At 33.4% G+C, this 18,854-nt stretch overlaps 1 protein-coding gene across 5 annotated transcripts in view; it reads right to left on the minus strand.

Annotated features, from left to right (window-relative positions):
* The window catches only part of LOC145293702 (general vesicular transport factor p115-like), a 129,882-nt gene that overhangs the window by 91,481 nt on the left and 19,547 nt on the right, over window positions 1–18,854 (minus strand). For 4 of the 5 annotated variants that reach the window (XM_080140130.1, XM_080140133.1, XM_080140132.1 and 1 more), the window contains exons 2-4: window positions 5,895–5,981; window positions 2,858–2,922; window positions 798–871 (exon numbers count right to left, since the gene is read on the minus strand). In XM_080140130.1, coding sequence (XP_079996256.1) covers window positions 798–871; window positions 2,858–2,922; window positions 5,895–5,981 — 226 coding nt within the window. Of the gene's footprint in view, window positions 1–797; window positions 872–2,857; window positions 2,923–3,376; window positions 3,492–5,894; window positions 5,982–18,854 lie in introns of those variants that run through there. The other variant, XM_080140134.1, reaches the window with a different exon arrangement.

Here is an 18,854-nt window from a genome sequence, read left to right on the forward strand (position 1 = left end):
CATAGCAGTGGACTAAGAATAAGAGATTTAAAAAAAAACAAAAAAACGTGGGCGGTGAAATGTGCTGGTGAGAGAGATTTGAGAAAAAAAAAAAACCCTGTGTCACGACAAAATGAAGATACTTGTTAAACCAAGATGCAGGTGTATTTTGGAAGGTACTGTGAATAAATGCCTTTTATTTCAACTAGAAAAAAAAGATTTGTTGAATGTCTTTCTTTCCTTTGTTTCTTTGCAAGACTTTTATATTCAATGTGTGGGTTCAAGTGTTAACATGTAACTTCCACGTTACAGAGTCTAACCATCAAAGGCTAGTTTTTTTTTTTTCCCAAAATCTCCCTATATTACATTTAATCTTCCTCTGAGGTCATGAGATCTAAAGCCCCTTAAGACTCAAATTACACATCCATCGCATCATTCTTAGCATGTCGTCAACCTTCACTTACCAGGTTCACTTCCACACATTATCAAACTGCATACACATGTCTGATTGTTTGATACACTCTTTCATTAGTCAATAGTGGTTACACTATGTTGGTTAGTAATGACAGAGACTCTTGAAACTCCATCCACTTTAAACTCTTGCAATCACACAAGCATCTACACCACGTTTTCCTTCACTGGCATCACCAATGCAACAAAACTTTTAAACAACTTTGATAGTTTTGTCATCCAGATATACTTCCTCCACATCTGACTTATCCGTTTCCATTGTGTTACAGTTCTGCCAACCAAACTGGTTATCATTTCTCATCGAAATTCTTGCATACCCAATGCTTCTAAAACTGATAAGAACTCACCATCATCTGAAGGCTCATTGGACATTATGTTGCATAAAGTATCCACTGTATATCCAATAATTTCCGCATCACTCCTGGAGAAAGAGAAAAAAAAATTTCTTTTTAAACTTTGTTTAAAAATGACCCATTACCATAAACAAAATTGGCTAAGGCTTTTTACATCCAAGCATTTAGCAGCCGATCTTCAGACATTGACTTGTTTTTAATTTTTTTACTCGTATAAATACAGAGGAACGAGGTGCAGGCAAAGGGTGGGAAGATAACGTGCTGATGCCAGGCAATATGTTGGAGAAAATTGATTGCTAGGTCATCTTTGGCGCTCTAATGGTCATCCAGGCAATATAACATACAAGAGAGAGAGAGAGAGAAATACAAGATGGATTATAAAGATTGGTTGGTTGGTTTTTAACGACATATTGATCCTGTTAGGTCATTTAATGCCATGAAGGCTTATTTATTGTAGGTTCTTATAAGTTATTTGTAATAAGGTTGTATGTGCTTTTGAAAGACAAAAGATACCTCTTACACATGTAAATCTGTGAGGCAAGGGTTGTACAATCCCAACCACACCTCTCCTGAATTGGTACCGTTTAAATCCAGTGGTAAGAAGTCCTGGACGACTGGAACCAATGCCAAGATAAGCGGAGAGCACAGACAGCACCTGGAAGTACCAAATGGTCACCCATCTGGTACTGGCCAGGCTCAACATTGCTTGACTTCAGTGATCCAGCGGGAACTGGTGTGTCAACGTGATTATGCTGTACGTAATTAAATGTATAGTGGTAAGAATATTTGGGAAATGAGTGAAAAGATTTTGTCGGACCAAACCAACTTCTCTCCTCGCCTACACATCTTCAATCATGACAGTTCATGTATGGTGGTTCTGAGCAAGTGTGCACAAAATAACTAACTACCTCGATAGTTTGGTCCTTTATTTAAGTCTCGTATTAGAAGATACTGTAGGGGAGAGAAACGGGAGACTTCTACTCATTCTTTGCTAAGCGCCCTTTTTTACACGTCTTTATGAATTAATTTTTTGGTCAAATTCTACTTAGAATAGAAAAAACATTTTCTTTCACTTCCTGTTTCTTTGCTTGTGACTTTTCTAACCTTTTAAATCTACCAGACAGGTCTCTATCGCAGCCGCTTCAACTATCTTTAAAGGACACTCAAAATTTTACAATAAAGGGAAAATAATACTTAAAAAAAAAAAAAAAAAAAAAAACTAGTTAGCATACCTGGCATTCAATATATAACCGTTGGAGAAAGAAGCACGCAAAACAAGGATGATTAAGCAGATTGAAAACGAGTCTGTTGAGGAGAGCAGATGAAGATCGTTGATGTTAATGACAACTCCAAATTTTCTAAATTTATCACAGTATGTTTGTCAACTTAAACGATGTTAGCTAACCAATTTATTATTTTTAATTAATGAAGAAAACCAGAAACAATTTTTTTTTTTCACTCCCAAACAAAGTGTATTGCCACTTGGATGTAAGAGGCTACTATTTGGGATCATACCTAACAGGGGACTGTGGCGAGTTGAGTGGCAAGATCTGTTTATATTACATTTAAATTTCTGCATGTCAGTACAGTCAGGGAAGAAGGAAACAGGGGAATTCCAAAAACTAGCAATCCGAGGAAAGAAACTAGGACAAGCACTGAATGCCTCAGATGAGTCTCTGTGATGGTACACCTCTGTGCCTGGCTAATAGACAAAGGAGTGTGAAAGTTGGGTCATAAGTAGAGTTTACTTACTCATAAGCAATTTACATTTGCAAACCAGATAATTTGTTCAAGTTACCAGCCTTAGAAAGGTTATCAAGGATTAAAGAGGCCTCCTTCCTCCAGTAGTTCAGTGTCATGACATGTGAGGTCAGTGTCATGACATGTGAGGTCAGTGGCACAAATTTTACATCAGTTTTCTTTCTCCTAGATAGATGACTGAGCAAGGTCTGCAGGTCCATCACACTCAGGGATAATCCCACACTTTACGAAACCTACAAATGCTAAACTATTAAATATGAGAATTAATGAGGAGTTGATTGTAAAGCACTTACCTGTCCGTCTCCAATACTTTGATAAGTATATCCATGGCTTGAGTTCCAACCTCCAATGCATATTTCTGAAAATAAAAACAAACATCTTTAGAGTCAGAACCAATTCCGCAAACAGAACTTCAGGAATTTAGAAGAGGCTATGTCAAAATCCACCCTTCTACAGTAACTAAAGTTGTCTGGATTAATTAGGTTTCAAAGACTTCACAAATTAATTATTCCTCTTTAAATAAAAAAAAATTAAAAAAAAATGTTAATATCTTTTAAAATTATAATTTAAATCTAAATCAAATGATCATAAATAATGAACTCATTTTAAAACAAGAATTTAAAACAGTATGACCCCATGTCTACCCTGCTTGACAGTCGGTGGACCACAAACACTGTGTGCCATGGTTTTGTTTTCCATCGTCTTTTCTTCTTATGGCTGTTTATCAGTCTCTAACACTGACGGCTGTCAAGGGGAGTGAATGGGTTGACAAGTATAAAAATGAAAGCAACACATGGAAATAAGAAAAGCACCAATGCTTCACTCTGGGTGTATGTCTCTACATGCTAACATTCAGATCTATGTCCTGTCAAGACTGTCTGTTGCCGTCAGTTCATCTCCATCTCTCAAATCTTTTCCGATCTGTCTCCAACTGTTTTAATCAACTGTACTGTTGTAAAGTCCCAACTCATGATTGTCATAAAAACTCACTGTCATAAGGTCAATCGTTTCTATTGTCACTTACTCATAGCCACTCCCCAATGTCATAAAACTAAATAACTTGCTATTCATTGTCACACTCTGACAATCTCATGCCAAGTTTATTTTGCCTATCTTCCTACATATTGTCTACTAAGAAGCACTATTCTATATTTCTTGGGTTACTCGATAAATTATTTTAATTTTTTTTGTTATACATCTTTTCCTCCCCTCTTCCTCACTTCCTAATGTCTACAACGGTAAGGACACACTCTCTGCATGTGCTTATTAAAAAGTTTTGTAAAAAAAAACTCCCTCTACATTAAAAAAAAAATAAATCTTAATTAAAAATTAACTTTGTTCAGAAATGTGCGTTGAAAATCAACCAATATCAACTCAAAGTCGTTGCTTTCTTTTTGCTTATTTTGTAGAGTGCTTGAAGTTTTTTTTTTTTTTTTTTTTTTTTTTTACTTGGGAGTCACCATTTATGAAGGCCTGAAGACCACTCAAGGATAAAGCTTAATGAATGTAAGGTGGTAGTTAATGGTGTAAATTGGGTAAAATTTATTTATGGGGATGGCTCAACAAGAATTTGTTTTGTTTACATTGGATTTGAAGGCTACTATGTTGTATTCGACGAGGAAGCAGGCCAGTGGAACAGTATTCCACAGGCAAGCAGTTCTGGAAAAGAAACTTTGTAGAATCTGTGTTTGGATTTAGGCAGAGTTATCAAGTTGTCTCTCTGTTTACAATTGACTTACTTCAAGCTTAAGAGAAAAAAAAAATTACGTTGCAAAAATGCTTGTTGTAAATAAATAGAAAACAGAATTTTTTAACAACTTCTAAATTATCTATTAACACGATTCACACTTATTGTAGTTGCTTTTAAAACAGTAAAAAATATGCAAGATGGCAGTGACATGATTGATCTCATTAACATGACGTGATCAAATTAAGTCATTATTTTTGTATGAAAAGTTCATTCCATAACGAGTACGTACGATATAATTTTTTTTTCCCAATATTTTCATTTTTTTAATGTCTTGATTAAACAAAACAAGTACAGAATCCTGTAATAGAATTGAGTCGACGCCGATTTCCAACGACAATGATTTTCGACTGCCGCTAAACTTGTGAAAGTATTTAAGTATATACAAAATCCTATTTCCTTATATCGGTCAATTCGATGTGCACGTTTAGTAAGGAGCTTGCGATTTTAAACTGAATTGAGACAGACCGAATTTAAGAGTAACGGACTGATGTGGTAGAGACCATGAAAGGAATACATGGAACACGAATTAGGTGTCAGAAAGATATATTAGCAAAAATGGTTACGAAGATAGGATAAAGGGTAAGCGGAGCTTATTATCCGGTAGTGTCCATTATGTGTAGTCGTACACGTTGCGTATTACTAGTACCCGATCAATGTTATTAAAATTTGATTTTCCTTTGTAAAAAAAAAAAAAAAAAAAAAAAAAAAAAAAAAAAATTGCTTGATCAAATTAAGGGAAATTTTTTTATGAGAAATTTATTCCCTAACGGGTACGTACCATATAATTTTTTTCTCAATATTTTCATTTTTTTAATGTCTTTATTAAACTAAACAAGTACCCATTAGTGAAATAATGTTAAACAGAAAAATTTACAATTTAATCATGTTGATCGTTCAATTTTCCAGATTATTTTCTTAGTTTAATTTGAGTTTTTAACTTTTCTAAACAACAGAAATCCGTGTCGACTAAAAAAGTCAAAATTAAAAGACGCTGAGTTTTACATATCGGCAGAAGGAGATGAAAGAAAAGTCACCTAACCCTCATCATGCATCCTTTGAAGTCTTAGTTTTCAAAGCAAAATAAACATTTCCAGTTTTCAGAGAGAACTTTTATGAAAGGGACAAGTAAGATAACAGAGGAAAAGCAGAAAATGAGACAGATAAAACGAGAGAGAGAAAGACATGTAAAATCCAGCCAAATTGCAACACAAAAATAAGAAGGTAAGGACCTAGTGATTTGGTAGAAATCAGCTATTTTAACTAAAAACTAGAGAACTCATTTTCTTACTTCTTTATTAAACCCTGACCTGGAAAACCATTTGCATGAACTGTAGCACTAAATTGACATTAATATGTACTCCACCCCCGCCAAGCAGGGTATGGATGGGAGTGAGGAATTGTTTTGACATGCAAAACCTTCATTCTCATTAAAGTCCAACCAGGAAAGAGGTCATTCCCGCTCTCTTATTTGTGATATCACAGCTACATAAATCTCATGCTTCAACTCCCTCAATGTAACAACAATAAACTGAAATGTATGGAATGTTTATGAAACAAAGATCAAACTTTTTTTTGCATACCTTTGAGAGTGACTTGAGGGCACGGACTGCATCTCTTCGATCTTCGAGTAAAGTAGAAGATTGGACTCGATCACAGAGTCTTTCGATCTAAAAAAGAAAATTTCAGATTTTAATTCAAACACTCGATGAATAAAGCAGATGATTGAAACAAAATATACAAAACATTATTTTAAATGAATCGAATAGTATCCACTTTTAGAGTTGATGAGATTATATATATATATATATATATATATATATATATATATATATAGATATAGATATATATATATACACACATACACACAGTAGAACCTCGGGATACGGTGGTCCTAGGATACATTTTTTTCAGGTTACAATGTAGAATATGTTTTTCCTGACCCTGGTTATAGTATTTGCCCCGCCTTACAGTGTTATTTATGTTATTTGATTATATACATGTGTATTATATACTGTACTGTATTTTATTACTAATTTTTAATATGTACCGTATAAAATTTTGCTTAGGCCCCGTCATACAGTGATTTCACCTTACGATCCCAACCCTGGAACGGATTAATACTGTATCCTGAGGTTCTAATATATATATATATATATATAGAAAATAAAAAAGGAACAAACCGTATTATGTGTTCACCAACGTTTCGTCTTTATTTCGAGACTTCCTCTGGGTGAATGAGATTAAGAAACCAAAAAAAAAATACCAGTACAAAATATTTGAAAAAGTTTCACGTGCACAGTGTGACGTAGTTCTATTTAAGAGAAACGGAAAAATTGATGTTGGAAATTCAAAAAGGAAGGGGGGCTGGCGCTGTTAAAGAGAAGGAAATTTTAGTGACGTCAATTAGTCATTAATTTAATTTTAAAACTATGAACGCAAGTTTATATTCTTATTGGGAAAAAGATATATCTGTTGAAATTTGAATATGCGCTTATCGCAATTTCAAGCACTATTAAACAACGTGGAGGTTTCTATAACATAGCGCCATTAATAAGTAAACTGTTATTAAAAGAACATTATTTAACTGTGGACACAGGTTAACTTTCTCACACCATTCAAACACCCCCTGTAATAATTAACACATAATCTCAATCAATAAATTACATAAAAAACACTCATTTCATTCCTGTTACAAACTTATATTTAAATTTCAACAGATATATCTTTTTCCCAATAAGAATATAAACTTGCGTTCATAGTTTTAAAATTAAATTAATGACTAATTGACGTCACTAAAATTTCCTTCTCTTTAACAGCGCCAGCCCCCCTTCCTTTTTGAATTTCCAACATCAATTTTTCCGTTTCTCTTAAATAGAACTACGTCACACTGTGCACGTGAAACTTTTTCAAATATTTTGTACTGGTATTTTTTTTTTGGTTTCTTAATCTCATTCACCCAGAGGAAGTCTCGAAATAAAGACGAAACGTTGGTGAACACATAATACGGTTTGTTCCTTTTTTATTTTCTCTATTTTGTCGGAATACTATTTTCCATTATTTTCATCATATATATATATATATATATATACACACACACACTTTGCTATATAAATTAGGCATGCAGGTATAATTTTTTTTATTTTTTAAATAATTATCCACTGACATGTGTTTCATTGTCTATTACTCATCAGAGTAGCTGAACCTAGTGAAATATGCAGATATATATATATATATATATATATATATATATATATAAAAAATGAATGAACGTTCCACGCTTCCAATACTTTTATTGCCATCAAAATTTTTCAATCATAGCAATTGATTGCTTGCTCTGGACAGGAGCCCACAATGGTGCATCGGGAGGAAGCTTCACATGCCTCTCCACAGCGACTTAGTTTTACATTTAAATCTAAATCACACTGTAGGAAGTCTACAGTTGATTTTATAACATTTTTGGTATAACAGCTGGAATTACAGTTTTAAATGCAAAAGTTATGTACCATGTTCCAATCGCGCTCTAAACGGAAACATTCATTTCGAACGTACGCCTGTCTTATCAAAGAAGATACTGTTGATTTTATATGCCAGGCCCTTCTGCTTGTGCGGTGATAAAACTTCTCAAATGCACTTGTGATGTTAGGCTGTATAAATTATCATTGATTAATTTAAGTTGAATCCTGTACATTTAGATATATAAAAATCTACACATATTTAACATATTTACGAAGGTAGTAATCATAAGTAGTTTAAAATAGGGAGTGACTTATTAATAACCTGTAATTAGTTATTATTGCTCTGTAAGTCGGTAGAACATTGGTGTAAAAATTAATTTTACTGTAGCAACATTGAGAATTTTTACAATAAAAATATTTTAGGGTCCTTGTTAGCAACAGTGAACAATAGATGAAAAATGGATTTTTTGGTACTTGTACAGTTTAATCAAGACATTAAAAAATGAAAATATCGAAGAAAAAAAAAAAGGTTATATTGTTGTTTTATCGTTATTTCCATGGCAGATGCTCGTCTGAACTCCAATCTCTGGTCCCCCTCCTCGCCAATCTTTCACGAAAAACACCCATCTAGCTGAATCCACTGTGAAAAATTTCCCCCACTCTATATCTGTGCCTAAATCAAAACGCGGATTCCATGAACAAAGCTTCTTTCTTAGAACTGCACGCCTGTGGAACTCTGTTCCGTCTGCCTGCTTCCCTCCGGACTACAACTTGGATGTCTTCAAGTCCAATGTTAACAAATTCCTAATGAACCGCCCCCTTAAGTAAACACTTCAGCAAATCTCCTCACTAACGTAATGTACTTGCAATAACCCTTATCCCTGAGTGGCTTCCGGGCCTTGATAAGTGGTGATCACTGTGTAAAAAAAAAAAAATGTATCTCTTTTGGACTGAAGATCTCCGAAAAAATTTCACTTAATTTGATAGAGTAGTTTTTTTTTGTTTGTTTTTTTTTACAGTGGAAAAACACGTCTTTATGAGAGCGCAATGAAGGTAGCCATCTTTGAAGCAGCACCGATACTCCCTCACCATCTTTAATACTAACTTTTCTTCCTAAAAATTGAAACATTTTGCTCGGTATTATAAAAATTGTTTTTCGTTGTAAAAAAACAAAACAAAAAAAACTACTTGATCAAATTAAGTAAAAAAATTTTTCAGAGAACTTTATTCCATAACGGATACATACAATATAACTTTTTTCGATATTTTCATTTTTTAATGTCTTGATTAAACTGTACAAGTACCAATCTTTTTATGCGTCTATGAGATTGAGGCTTCAGCTAAATCCAACAAATGGACCATACATACACTGCACAATATAACATTGAATAGTGGTTGGTTGGTTGTTTTATGGCATATCAACCCTTTTCAGGTTATTTAATGCCAAATCCAGTGATTTTGAAGAAAAGTTTTTTAATAGAATATTTTTGTTTTCAAGTCAGTTTCTATTTAACCCATAGTTGGGACCCTAACAGGTACTACCACTCCGTATCAGAGTGGACCTGGGAGCAATGGCAATTAAAGGGTGGCTCCACACTCACCAAAGCCTGCAAACTGGGGCCTCACCATCGGATATAGTTTAAGGGCATACCCAGGACCAGTTGAACAGTGGGATCAAGATGGAGGACATAGGTTTATACAGAGATGATGGTTTGAGGATAGAAAATCAACTAGCGTGATATGCGATAAGATTAAAAAAGCAATTGAATTGACGCAATATGGATTTTCGAAAATCCATATTGCGTCGATATGAACCCATTCAACAGGAAGTGTTACTTGGAGATTGAGTGAGGGGGGGGGTGATTCTCGACTCATGACTGCATTCATTATTATTGACTTATTTGTCAGCAGCTGACATGCGATCTCAAAAGACAACTCTTGTTTGGACTCATCTTACACAGGAAAGTGAATCAGACAATCCATGGATGCTGGTTTAATACACAGGCATTACCCAAATGCAGCTAAGGAGATATTCCTTTAAAAATACACCTCTACCCTCTTCATTCTCTTTGGTTAGGTTTGTTTTATGACATGTCAACTTTTTTATAAACAAAATGTGCTGTAAACGATTAATCAAACACAAATTGTTAAGTTACTCATCCAACTGAAGATAGGGTGTTTGATGAGTCACCATTTATCAAAGGAAAAGCCACTCAAGGATCAGGACTAATGAAATGGATTATCAGCTTCTTTTTTTTTTATTTACATGAAGGTCACTACTTATCAAGGTCCAGAAGCCACTCGGGGATAAGGGTTATTTTGTGTACAGTAATCAATGGGATAGTGTTGCAGTATTCATTAGTATTGGAGATTTGATAAAGTGTCATTACTTAGGGAGGGGGGGCAGTTCATCAGGAATTTGTTTATGTTGGACTTGAAGACATCCATGTTGAAGTCAGGAGGGAAACCGGCAAATGGTAGAAAGTTCCATAGGCATGCAGTTCTAAGAAAAAAGCTTTGTTCATGGAACTGAACAAAGATTGGTTATAACATATTTGTTGATATTGAATTTGATGAACAGTCACTGCAAAGAAGCAGTCGTACATCAACGTGTTTCACAGACAAGAAGTTCTTGGAAAGAAATTCTGTACATGAAAATTACATTTAATGTTAGGAATACTTAAGGGAAGTATCATTGCAGTTGTAGTAGTAAGATGAGTGCTTGCTGTGAATCTCTTACAGGGAGAAGCCAGAGATTGGCGCTCAATAAAGCACCTTCCATGATGCTAACGATACAGAAAAGTACAAGCAATGTCTCCCTTTTAGAACAAAAGGCTGTAGAGACATCTCTCACTAGATTGTTAAGTCGATTTTGTGAATACCATAGATTTGAATGGATTTGAACTTTCGGATAAACGAATACATCATATTTAGTTTAACATCCATTTTATATGCCGGCATACAGAGAATGGCTTTTAGAAATTAAATCCATCCTTATAAAGTCCTCCCATGTTTTCTTGTCCCTGCCTCTGTTGACTCAACTTTTCTACATCTACTGAAGAATTCTCATCCATTCTTTCAATATAGTCATGTCACCGAGGTCTCCTGTTCTGCACACATTTGCCGATACTGTCATCAAAACTAAGCCGTCTTCAACACTTGCATTACACATTCATTGTATCATTCTCATATCATTTCTAGCCATGCAACGCATGTCCTCAACTCTGACCGGTTAGGTTTCACTTCCATATATCATCACATTGCATACATATGCTAGACTTTTCCCTTAGTTGATAGTGATAATACTCTGTTGGTTAGTAATGGCAAAAGCTCTCTTATTCCACATGGGTATCTACAACAATTAACGTTCATATCTATACCTTCTCCCCATCCTCCTCGGTTTCAAGTGTCTAAACAGGTTTTAATAATGTAAGTCAATAATGAAAAAAACATTTTTTATATATGCACAAATGACACAAAAATAAAAATATTTCAATGAACAATTGGAAAAATAAGACCAAGCTGTCGCTCTAGTACAAAATGAAAGCATACATTTTCAATGATCCGTCACGATATCAGATGTTCCGCAGAATAATCTGCGTTCAGACGATAAATCACAGACATTTTCCAATAACTATACAAAGCATAGAAGTACGAGGTGTCTTCAATAAGTTTCCAGACTTTTTTGTACAGGCATTTAAAATTATTGTAGACTTTGAACATGCAGTATGTTATTGCTATACATCTTATGAGATGGCTGACTGATTTTTATTTCAGATTTAAAGGAGCAGCTACAGCAGGAATTGGAATACACCCTACTAAAGCCTGATTATCACAGCTGGTAAACTTCAAAAATGCAATCTGGACGTGAGGACAATTTAGAAGAATATGCAATAAAATTCTGTTTTAAACTTGAAAAAAAAAAAAAAAAATGCCACAGAATGGAAAAAATGGAATGCTTCGAACTTCTTTTGGACCATCTTGCATGAATCGAGCATCAGTTTTTGAGTGGCATAAGAGATTCAAGAAAGGTAAGGAGTCTGTGAGGGATGATGTGAGGTGTGGGAGGAGTAAGGAATTCAGAACACCAGAGTTGATTGGCCAAATAAAGAATTTCATGAATAAGGACCGTCTTGTGTCTATAGAGAGAATAAGGGCAGTTTCATGTTAGTATAAGAACTGTACACACAATTATTCGCAAGGAATTGAAGATGCAGATGATTTGCGCGAATGTACCAGCCCACACCTTCATCCTTGTCACAGACTATTTGACCAGGATGGGCATCAAGACAGTTCCTCAACCTCCCTATAATCCAGATCTTGCATACTGTGACTTTTGGTTATGACCTAATCTCAAGGAAAACCTTAGCGGTTGTCGTTATGAGACAATTGATGGGATGAAAGAGGCTGTGATGAGGGTCATTGACACGACCATACAAGGATTTCCAGGGAGCCTTCCAGAAGTTGTTGGAACGGTACAAGTGCATTGCAGCCGGAGGAGATTACTTCGAAGGGGACTAGAATTTCATGCGTGTACTATCAATAAAAGTGGCCATACGAAAAAAAGGTTTGGAAACTTATTGAAACTTATTACTGGAACGATGGATGTATGTGTATTTCCTAAGATTCCAGTTCTTTTTTTGTTTTTTTATTGTACATAAGACCTATGTATTTTATTATCGTTTTCCTCTCAGTTTTGTTTGGCTCAGCATCATCTTGGACACTAATTTCTAGGATGGTTTCTTTCTCATGTCCCATATAACTATCTCAAGTTTTAGGACTCCATTTTCTAGGTATACAGCTGTAAGAATTGCATAATTATAGTGAATGGTGTACGACTTATTTCCAAAAATTGCTGCTACATTCGATATACGAGGTGTGCATGTGCATTTAGGTAGTATATTTTTATTAAAAAAGTATCAAATTTAGGCAGTATATTTTTATTAAAAAAGTATCAAATTTAGACAGTATATTTTTATTAAAAAAGTATCAAATTTAGGCAGTATATTTTTATTAAAAAAGCATCAAATTTAGGCAGTATATTTTTATTAAAAAAGTATCAAATTTAGGCAGTATATTTTTATTAAAAAAGTATCAAATTTAGGCAGTATATTTTTATTAAAAAAGTATCAAATTTAGGCAGTATATTTTTATTAAAAAAGTATCAAATTTAGGCAGTATATTTTTATTAAAAAAGCATCAAATTTAGGCAGTATATTTTTATTAAAAAAGCATCAAATTTAGGCAGTATATTTTTATTAAAAAAGCATCAAATTTAGGCAGTATATTTTTATTAAAAAAGCATCAAATTTAGGCAGTATATTTTTATTAAAAAAGTATCAAATTAAGGCAGTATATTTTTATTAAAAAAGTATCAAATTTAGGCAGTATATTTTTATTAAAAAAGTATCAAATTTAGGCAGTATATTTTTATTAAAAAAGTATCAAATTTAGGCAGTATATTTTTATTTAAAAAGTATCAAATTTAGGCAGTATATTTTTATTTAAAAAGTATCAAATTTAGGCAGTATATTTTTATTAAAAAAGTATCAAATTTAGGCAGTATATTTTTATTAAAAAAGTATCAAATTTAGGCAGTATATATTTTTATTAAAAAAGCATCAAATTTAGGCAGTATATTTTTATTAAAAAAGTATCAAATTTAGGCAGTATATTTTTATTTAAAAAGTATCAAATTTAGGCAGTATATTTTTATTTAAAAAGTATCAAATTTAGGCAGTATATTTTTATTTAAAAAGTATCAAATTTAGGCAGTATATTTTTATTAAAAAAGTATCAAATTTAGGCAGTATATTTTTATTAAAAAAGTATCAAATTTAGGCAGTATATTTTTATTAAAAAAGTATCAAATTTAGGCAGTATATTTTTATTAAAAAAGTATCAAATTTAGGCAGTATATTTTTATTAAAAAAGTATCAAATTTAGGCAGTATATTTTTATTAAAAAAGTATAAAATTTAGGCAGTATATTTTTATTAAAAAAGTATAAAATTTAGGCAGTATATTTTTATTAAAAAAGTATCAAATTTAGGCAGTATATTTTTATTAAAAAAGTATCAAATTTAGGCAGTATATTTTTATTAAAAAAGTATCAAATTTAGGCAGTATATTTTTATTAAAAAAGTATCAAATTTAGGCAGTATATTTTTATTAAAAAAGTATCAAATTTAGGCAGTATATTTTTATTAAAAAAGTATCAAATTTAGGCAGTATATTTTTATTAAAAAAGTATCAAATTTAGGCAGTATATTTTTATTAAGACAAATGTTATAAAAGAACAGTTTTGTTTTGTTTTTTTTAATTATTTTTTTCTATTCAATTTTCCGATTAGTAGATTTATCATTCCAGTCGCTTTGTTATAATTTTGTGGATGTTTTGTTTTAACATGGGAGTCGTCATTTATCAAGGCCTGAAGGTCACTCAAAGATAAGGATTAATGAATGTAAGGCGATAGTGAAGTTATCGTTAATAGTGTAAATTGGGTAGAATTTGATCATTTATAGGGTCGGCTCAACAAGAACTTGTTTACATTGGACTTGAAGGCAACAATGTTGTATTTAGCCGGGAAGCATGCCAGTAGAACAGTGTTTCACAGGCGGGCAGTTTTGGGAAAGAAGCTTTATTCATGGAATCTGCGTTTAGATTTAGGCACAGCTAGAGAGTGGGGGAGAAGTATGTATTTCGTATATTATTTGATTTCAGGTTTCATATTTTTAGGAGTATTTTTGATTGGATCCATTAAATCATCATTAATCTTTACAACTATTTATTTTTACGTTTAAAACCATCAGCATTTACAACCGTCCATAGTGAAGGGGCGTTGCATAATACTGAAATGCACATAAAGAATTCAAAACGATAATGCATAATAGCTAAGAATTTGTTAAATGTGAAAAAGAGAGAAGCAGAAGCAAAGAATTCAAATGGCTAAAAATTTATTATACATGATAGAGATAGAGTGTATATGAATTATTTTAATCATAATTTATTCAAAACTTATGTAGAAAAAAATTCACTTGGAAGTATCTATATAAATCTTATGTGTAAAAGAGTGATTAAATTATAATTCAATCAAAACTTATTTAGAAAAATTTTGATTGAATCCATGCAAATTTAATCCAAAGAAGAGAGAAAGCTCAATATTTTCTAAAAAAATAAATAAAATAGAGCTTAATATACAATAGTTAATAGATTCCTTTATAAATTGCTAGTGATTCGTTTCTTCTGCTCATTTTTATTGGAAATATGCATTTTATTGATTGATATTAACCGTTTTTTTTTTTTTAATGCATTTTCTTTATCCATGCCAGAGTAATTTTTAATATGTTCATTTTATGTTCTTGCCTGGCACGAATTTATTTAAGACTATTTAAAATATGCATAAAATATCAACATATAGAGATTTATCTTATTTAATTGGAATTCATTATTGAGATGAGTATTTTTCATTAATTTATTTATTGTGGGTTATTGTTCTCATCTTTTTTAGTTGTTGTTTCACAACGTTTCGGCCAACTATTCCTCTGGCACTTGTATGGTGATAAACACAACGGGATAGGAACTCCGAATCTCCTAACTGCATACTCAGCAATTACTGTCATGCAGTCAAGAAATTCTTGTCACGTTTACCATCTGACGAAGGCCAGAGGAATAGTTGGCCGAAACGTTGTGAAACAACAACTAAGAAAGATGCGGATAATAGTCCGCAATAAATAAAATTAATATAGGGATTTACACTTCTGAAACAAGATTATTTATCTCGATGGTGGAACCTCCCACTCATGACTGAGTATCGGGTTTTGTCACAAGTCTCAATCTTCACGATTGATGTTTCGATTTGACAGGACTTGCAAAGTCCAGCCGTTGGAATAGCCATGGAGTGTTCACAGAGGAGAGTAGAAGGAGAACGAGGTTGTTCACAGCGTTCTCTTCTCCAGCAATCAGAATCTTCATTTTCCATCTTTTTGTATTGTTCTCCTTCCCTACTTAGCAGACAACCTTAGTTAGAAGGACGGATAAGCAAGGGGTGTCGTAAAGTCTATTTTTATATTTATTTATTTTTTTTTTATTTTTATTCCAGAAGTAATGATTCCTATTTTTTTATTCCACCTGAATGGATCAGAGGGGATTGCAAATTGCATTGTTATGATGATTGAACTTATGAATTCACGATCTGAAAGTTTTATCTCTCTGTTGCAGATATTTATGGTGTGAGACCAAGAAAGCAATCCCTGCCATGGACATGCATCAGAAATAGAGGTGTCATTGAATTCCTGGCAAAAATGCATTGAGAATCGTGATGACTATATAGAAAAATAAATTCTGGAGCGCAAAAGGTTGCGCGTTTTAATGGTTCCACTCCTGTCTTTGTATATAACCTGTCTGCACACGACCGGAACAAATCTTTGGCAGGGACATTTTCATAGCAATCACCGTTTCAACGCCCACAGAACGCGCAAACACACAATGTCGTAATTTGTCCATCTGCACACATGCGATAAAGGAACTATGTTGTGTTCCACGCATAGTGATACACACAAACAGACTGGAATGTTCTAGAACACACATGGTCCGCGAAAATCAAATCAGTTCAGGATGCAGTTTTACAACTAAAAATCATCGTTGCCTGTCCAAGGCACATACATTAGACTCCATCCTTGTGGGACGTTAAACAATCCAACATGACCTTGCGTGCGTCATGCACTTTAAATTCTCAACATGGAAAGTTACCATATCAAACAAGAATTATTTTTCTTTTCACACAATGCTATTTCGAACTGCGGTTTTCATATGTGATGAACACACATGCATTATGTTTACAAGTTTTAATGATTATTTTCTTCCCCTCAGAAAACAACGCGTGTCACTGTTCATGAAAATCAGTAATCTTAAATTTCATCCTTTTTCCACAAGACACGAATTAACTGAACCTGTTTAATGAATACTCATTGCAAAAACCTTAATGTTGGAATGACTTAAATTACTGTTTCTTAAACATAAATGTTATTTCATCCCAATACAGCGATCTCAGGTTCTTTGTCAGATGTCATTATTTTTCCGAAGTTGTTCATGTCTTTATTTTATATGGGTGCGGATGTGATTTGGTGAAAACCTTTTGCAAATCAGAGATCACATCAAATTTACCTTTGACGTTCCCAGTGATACTCTATTACTTTAAACTTCTAGAGATTCCTGCACCTGCAACCTTGGTCTTAAAAATTGATAAGTTTTGAGACATTTGTGTTGAACAAAGATGGCGGCTTAGTGCAGATCAGTAACCAAGATGGCGGCGTAGTTCAGATCAGTAACCAAGATGGCGGCGTAGTTCAGATCAGTAACCAAGATGGCGGCGAAAAATTAAATGCGGTCCGTGACGTAGCAAATGGCAAACTGATTGAATCCAAAATTTGACGATTTTTATAATAATTTTGCGACGTTTTGATTGGTTGTTTAGCACAGCCGTTGGTTATAAAAATGATTGGCGAATCCATTCGTCTCATACCCCCCATCACAAGTCAACAACATTTTACAGATCCCGATTACAAATTGGCTATCCTGCTGAGTCACATTCTTCTGATAAGCTCTTTAACTTTAGGAGATAAAAAAAATAGAAGGCTTTACCTTTGGATCGACCCTTGTATATAAAGTAAAGCTAATCTATTTGTGAGTTTGTGTTTTACAACCAAACTCATGCAACCTACAACTGACTACAAATCAATTTTATCAAAAAGCATAATCCTGATCAACATTTTGATTAATGAGGATGGAAGAAAGATTTTTTTCCTCTCCAGAAAATAGTAGTATTACAACCACTTATAACTTCTAGATTTTCGAGTAACAGATATGAATGGCATAGTTTACAAAAAGCAGAACAAAAGTGGAGGGAAGGGGTAGAGACAACTAGTAATAGTTTATTAAGAAGTGTCAAATTTCAGGTTAGAGGTCAACGGACCCATGAATATCATGTTACGCTCTTTGATCATTTTGAATGGTGCTGAGGTGGGGATGTGTCCATTGTCTAGGAATGCCATGTGAAACAGGTGTGTATTTATGAGCATGTGTATAGATTTTTTGTGGGGAAAGTGAGTTGATATGTACTCATAATTAGATTACTTAGATTTATGTACAAGGGTAGTTCCAAAAGTAAAGCCTCCTATTTTCTTAACTCAAAATTGAAGAGCTATGAAGACGAGAGCTGTACCATTAAAATAAGTGACCTTTTGTTTTCCCGAATTTATTTTTCTACATCGTCACCGCCATTCTTAAGGAACTTTTTGCACGAATTTAACGACGCATCTCTGCTTTTGACATGCGTCTATGACAGAGGTTGCTGTCTTAACATTTCACACCACCAATATCCGAAGAGAAATGAAGCTTTCAGGTCATGAATGCATAAGTTCAGTCATAATAACAATGCAATTTGCTATCTTCTGATCCATTCAGGAGGAAAAAAACTGGAACTGCGACCTCAATGGTTCTACATCTAAATCAGGAACTCTCATCCATCCATTCAATGCGACCATACCATCAAAGTCTCCTGTTCTACATACATCTCCCTAAACTGTTCAGATTTAATCTTCCTAAGATTATCAGAACTAAACCCATCTTTAAGACTCATTACATGTACATTGAACCCTTTTTCAACGCATGTCCTCAACGCTCACTAATCACATTTCATTTCCAAAACCACACTATACATCATCACATTGTATACACATGAACAATATACTCTTTCCTTGATTGACAGCGATAATGCTCTGCTGATTAGTAATGGCAGAAATTGCCTGAGCTTACTCTTTCCACTCTTAATTCTTGCAAACTAATGTTTGAAAAATACATTGGGGGGGGGTCCTAGGATTAAAGTTTTATTGTTTGTAGCAACATGTTTCATTAAAGTATTTTCAAATGCAAAATCAATGTTTATAATTTTTTAGTATTTCTTCTTTTTTCATAAAATCCCCATCCAGTTCTATTCTTTCGAAAAATTAATTCTGCAGGTCCATTAAAATATTGATAGCATGTTATAAGAATGCAAAGGTTGTCCAATTATCAGATATTACCAAAG

This window comes from Euprymna scolopes, chromosome 15, assembly GCF_053919585.1.
Source record: "Euprymna scolopes isolate OS-2025 chromosome 15, ASM5391958v1, whole genome shotgun sequence".
Taxonomy (NCBI): Eukaryota; Metazoa; Mollusca; class Cephalopoda; order Sepiida; family Sepiolidae; genus Euprymna; species Euprymna scolopes.